The sequence below is a fragment of the Heptranchias perlo genome, unplaced genomic scaffold (genome assembly GCF_035084215.1).
Source record: "Heptranchias perlo isolate sHepPer1 unplaced genomic scaffold, sHepPer1.hap1 HAP1_SCAFFOLD_66, whole genome shotgun sequence".
NCBI lineage: Eukaryota > Metazoa > Chordata > Chondrichthyes > Hexanchiformes > Hexanchidae > Heptranchias > Heptranchias perlo.
The window spans coordinates 3302403-3308402 of record NW_027139688.1 but is presented as its reverse complement, the minus strand read 5'-3'; the positions used below and the strand labels follow the sequence as shown (position 1 = coordinate 3308402).

At 42.2% G+C, this 6000-nt stretch overlaps 1 protein-coding gene across 1 annotated transcript; it reads right to left on the bottom strand.

Moving 5' to 3' along the window:
* Positions 1-1226: 1226 nt before the first annotated feature.
* On the bottom strand, positions 1227-3033 carry LOC137318176 (probable G-protein coupled receptor 139). Its single transcript, XM_067981135.1, has 2 exons — positions 2964-3033; positions 1227-2128 (listed from the first exon to the last, which is right to left on the bottom strand). The coding sequence occupies exons 1-2, from the start codon at positions 3031-3033 to the stop codon at positions 1227-1229; spliced, it is 972 nt and encodes a 323-aa protein (XP_067837236.1).
* Positions 3034-6000: the final 2967 nt, after the last annotated feature.

Sequence of the window (6000 nt, the reverse complement as noted above, 5' to 3'; positions counted from 1 at the left end):
AATCAATGGTTAGGCCTCAGCTGGAGTATTGTTTACAATTGTGGGCACCACACTTTAGGAAGGATGGCAAGGCATTGGCGAGCGTACAGAGGAGGTATCCCAGGATGATATCAGGGATGAAGGATTTCAGCTATGTAGAGAGATTAGAGAAGCTGGGAGTGTTTTCCTTCGAGCAGAGAAGGTTAAGGGGAGAACGAATAAGAAAGAAAGAAAAGAAAGACTTGCATTTATGTCTTGCTTTTCATGACCTCAGGTCGTCCCAAAGCACAGGCAGGATGGGCCGTTTGGCCTCCTCCTGTCCTTTAAGTTTCTACGTTTCTGTGATTCTAAGGATAGTGGCAATATTCGAGAGGGCATTGATAGACTGGTGAAATGGGCAGACACGTGACCGATAGAATTTAATGTAGAGACGTCTGAGGTGATGTATTATGGAAGGAAGTATGAGGGGAGGCAATATAAACTGAATGGGACAATTTTAAAGGGGGTGCAGGAAAAGACATATCTGGACCATTACGTACACAAATATTTGAAGGTGGCGGGGAACAAGTTGATGAGGCTGTTAAAAAATCGGGACCTTGGGCTTTCTAAAAAGAGGCATAGATTACAAAAACAAGGAAGTTCTGCTAAACCTTTATAAATATATCGTTAGGCCTCAGTTGGTGTATTCTGTTCAGTTCTGGGCAGCACACTATAGGAAGGATGTCACGGCCTTAGACAGGGTGCAGAGGCGATTCACTTGAATGGTACCAGAGATGGGTGACTTCAGTTATGTGGAGATACTGGAGAAGCTGGGGTTGTTCTACTTAGAACAGAGAAGGTTAAGGCGTGATTTAATAGAGGTGTTCAAAATGATGATGGGTTTGAAAGGGTTTATTGGCAGAAACTCGATACAATGGCGGAAGGATTCATAACCAGAGGACACCGATTTAAGAACATTTGCAAAAGAAGCAGTTGGGAGATGAGGATTTTTTGAAGCAGCGAGTTGTTCTGACCTGGATTGCACTGCCTGAAAGGGTGGCGGATGGAGATTCAATCGTAACTTTCAAAAGGCATTTGGATAAATACTTGAAAAGTAAAAAACATGCAGAGAAATTGGGAAAGAGCATTGGAGTGGAACTAATTGTATCGGTCTTTCAAGTACAGGCACAGTCACGATGGGCTGCAAGATTCTATAATTTTATATTTGAGCTTTAGTTCGGAGAGGAAGCTTAGGTTAGATTTTTCATTCATTTCACCAGTGTCAGAATAAAGGTCCATGGAAATGTCATCATCTCCTTCAGTTCTTCCCTGAATTTAGTTTGGGTAGCTGCATAAATACACGTGTTTGTACAGGAACTCAAATACATGAGCAGATATCCGGTTTCAGTGCTGATATACGCAGGGGTTTCATAATCGCCTGGATAATGCACGGTGTTTGTCAGTTTGGTAGCTAAAAAACTCACTGCAGCTGTCAGCCACAACAGTATGAAACAGCCCGAAACCGTGAACAGTAAAACGATGGATTTCCTTCGGTTCTCCATCTCTGGATCGCTCTGATTCTCACTGCTGCGACCGCGGATTCCCCTCCGGGCTCGACTGGCTACGACAATACGTCTGACTGTCAAACAATTGAACAGTAATATCAAAGCAAAAGGAAGCCATGGAATTAAAATACTGTGTAACCAAGAGTAGACGGCGCCTGCAGGCTTTGAAAAAAAGTCCACTCTGATGCGGCAACCCGAGTGAACATTGTTAATTATTCGTTCAGGTTCATATGCAAAGCAAAAGGGGATGTCCTTTAAACAGAACAGGGCAGTGACGGTTGTTAAAACCGCAGCCGCAGTTCTCACTGTGCAATATTTTGTTTTAAACTTATGACAACATATCGCTACAAATCGGTCAAATGTGAACAAGACTGTGAACCACACCGACAGATCCAGCGCAGCAGCATTCATGTAAATAATGAACTTACAAACGGCAGTGTAGGACAGGAATGAATATGGAAAGTGATAACTGAAAATGTGATACACTATTACATTGAAGATGATGACCAGCAAATCTGCTGTTGCCATGGCAACCATGTAGACAGAAATACATTTGGAAAGGCCGCAATTTCCTCTGGAGAGAATCACGATTGTCACCAGGTGCGCTGTAAGAAAGAGGAACAAGAGGTAATTACCGGGGACACTCAGATAAATCTCAGAGCATATTGTGGAGAAATATTTAGATGTGTCCCTGCGTGGGTTATGTGCACGGATTATTTTTTTAATATAGGCGAACATTGACAAAAGTTTGTTTGAAAGGAATCAATCATTGAACAATAGAGGGACTAAAAACCCGCCGCCCTTCCAGTGTCCTTCAGTCAGACATCGTCAAGAACTAAATATCATTTCATAGGAATTACTGGAAAGATATGAATTCAAATAAAACATTCCGCTGAGGTAAAGGCATTCAATTCAGGTCGAGACTGAGTTTTTTCTATTCATATTCGGCTCGAGGGAGCTGCTCGGTACCAGAGCGGGAGCTGGTGGAACCGCGAAGGTTTTTTTTTGCAGCCGAGGGGAGGAGAGCAGCTCCCTGAACGGCAATTATTTCTGAAATTATCTTTCAAAGGCCCTTGTTGGGTGCAGATGTCTGCAGACCGAGGCATTATCAACTTAAAGTGGACCGGGAACAAAGTTACAAATAAAATGGTGTCCATGGACATTAAACAACACGTTTTTTAATGATCGATGTATTGTTAATGGGGCCGGGGAATCAGTCTCGCCCTCCCTCGGTATGATAAAGAAAGTTGATCGCTCGTTGCCCACAATCTATCGACCAGAGCAGCGCCTCACCGGCCTTGAGGACGGGTAAGATTCCTGCTGCGATTCACCAACTTATCCAGGTGGATAAGTGACTCTGCAATGAGAACAATCTCTGAATCTCTTTCATTAACAGTGAGACAGTCAACAGCTATTAAACAACAGGACTCATTGACTTACCGGGAACACCAAAAGCCGCGAGAATAGGGTAGTAGGTATCCTTTATCTGTAAAATTATTGGAAGTTCCATTTTATAGAATAATGGATGACTTCTCTCCGGCTTCACGGTTCCGATTGGAGTGTATCTGAGATCCGTAAATATTCCCCCTTTATAGAACAATCGGTGTCCGGTGAGAAAATCAGGTTCTACAATAATTTGCATTAGTTACAGTCACTTAACAAACAAGGGGCGATTTTCGCTTCTGTGCATTGGGAAGTCAATGGGGAAATTGCACATTTCAGTCCATGAAACTCCGTCGAGCAGACGGAGCAGAAAGTAATCCCAGAGAAAATGCCATGTGCGCATGCTCAGTGAAACCAAAATGCCACTGACTTAACCTATCTATATCCCTTTGCACACTCTTTATGTCCCCTTCACAAATTACTTTCCTACCTACCTTTTGTCATCAGCAAATTTAGCAACCATACATTCGGTCCCTTCATCCAAGTCATTGATATCGATCGTACGTAGTTGAGGCCAAAGCACTGATCCCTGTGGCACTCCACTCGTTACATCTTACCAACCTGAAAATGATCCATTTGTGCCTGCAACCTGTTTCGTTTTAGCTAACCAATCATTTATCCATGCTAATATATTTCGCTCTGCACCATGAACTCTTATTTTGTGTAGTAGACTTTAATGTGGCACCTTGTCAAAAGCCTTTTGGAAATCCAAGTATGCTGCAGCCAAAGGATCCCCTTTATTCACGTTATCAACGAACTCTAATAAATTAGTCAAACACGATTTCCCTTTCACAAACCCGTGTTGGCTCGGCCCCATTGCATTGAGATTTTCTCAGTGCCCTGCAATAACATCCTGAATAACAGATTCTAGTATTTTCTCCATGACAGATATTAAGTTAACTGGCTCGTAGTTTTCTGCTTTCTATCTCCCTCCTTTCTTGAATAGAGGAGTTACATTCGCTATTTTCCAAACTGGTGGGACCATTCCAGAATCTAGGGAATTTTCGAAAATTAATATCAATCCATCCACTATCTCTGCAGCCACTTCTTTTAAGATGCTGGGGTGAAGTCCGTCAGGACCTGGGGACTTGTCAGCTTTTAGTTCCAATATTTCTTTCAGAACCCTTGCCCTGGTGATTGTAAATGTTTTAAGTTCCTCCCTCTCTTTCACCTCTTGATTCACAATTATTTCTGTCATGTTATTTGTATCCTCTACAGGGATGACGGATGCAAATATCTGTTCAATTCATCCGCCATTTACTTATTCTCCATTATTAATTCCCCAGACTCACTCTCGAGAGGACTGACGCTCACTTTACTTATTATTTTCCTTTTAAACTACCTTTCGAAACTCTTACTATCTGTTTTTATGTTTCTAGCTAGCTTTCTCTCGTACTGTAATTTCTCCCTCCTTGTTATTCTTTGTCATTCTTGGCTGTTTTTTATATTCTGTCCAATCTTCCGACCTGACACTAATCTTCGTGGAATTGTATGCTTTTTCTTTCAACTTGATACTATCTTTAACTTCCTTAGTTAGCCACGGGTGGTACGTCCTTCCCCGAGATTCTTTCTTTCTCACTGGAATGTATTTTTACTGAGTGTTATGAGACATCTCATTAAATGTCTGCCACTGCATCTCGACTGACCTATCCCTTAAACCAAATTCCCAGTTCACTTCAGCCAGCTCTGTCTTCATGGCCTCATAATTGACCTTATTTAAGTTTAAAACACTAGTCTCAGACTTACTCTTCTCTCCCTCAAATTGAACATGAAATTCAATCATATTTTGATCTCTGTTACCGAAAGACTCCTTTACAATGAGGTCATTAATTAATCCTGTCTCATTACACATTACCAGATCTAGAATAGCTTGCTCTCTTGCTGGCTCCATAACGTGCTGCTCCCAGAAACTTTCCAGAAAGCAGTCTATGAACTCATCTTCCAGGCTACCTTTGCCAATCAGATTCTTCCAATCTATATGTAGATTAAAATCACCCATGATTATCGCTGTTCCTTTCTCACAAGACCCCATTATTTCTCCCTGTACACCCTGTCCTACAGTGTGGTTGCTGTTCAGGGGCCGATAAACCACTCCTACGAGTGACTTCATGTCTTTACTATTTCTTGTCTCTACCCAAACTGATTCTACATCTTGGTCTTTAGAATTAAGGTGATTTATCTCTATTATACTCATGTCATCCTTAATTAACAGAGCTACCGCTCCACCTTTTCCAAGCTTCCTGTCCTTCCGAAATGTCATGTAACCTTGAATATTTAGGTTCCAGCCTTTGTCATCTTGCAGTCATTTTCTGATGGTGACCCTATTCTCACATTACTGATGGTGACACGACGCTAAATTTACTGGTGGTGACCCGAGTCCAACATTACTGGTAGTGACCCTACGCTAACATTACTGGTGGTGACCCTATTCTAACATAACTGGTGGTGACCCTACTCTAACATTACTGGTGGTGACCCTATTCTAACATTACTGGTAGTGACCCTACGCTAACATTACTGGTGGTGACCCTATTCTAACATTACTGGTGGTGATCCTACTCTAACGTTGCTGGTGGTGACCCTAGTCTAACATTACTGGTGGTGGGACGACTCTCACATTAATATTATTGATCCTACTCTGACATTACTGGTGGTGACCCTACTCTAGCATTACTGGTGTTGACCCTACTCTAATATTACTGGTGGGGAACCTACACTATCATTACTGGTGGGGACACGAATCTAATATTACGGGTGGGGAACCTACACTATCATTACTGGTGGGGACCCTACTCTAACATTAATGGTGATGACCCTCTATTAAATTCACTGGTGGTGACTCTATAATAAATTCACTGGTGGTGACCCTAAAATAGTTTCACTGGTGGTGAACCTATGCTAATTTCACTGGTGGTGATGCGATATTACCTTCAGTGGTGGTGACGCTATAATCACTTCACTGGTGTTTTTTTTTCATGGCATGTGGGCGTCGCTGGCGAGACCAGCATTAATTGCCCATCCCTAATTGCTCTTG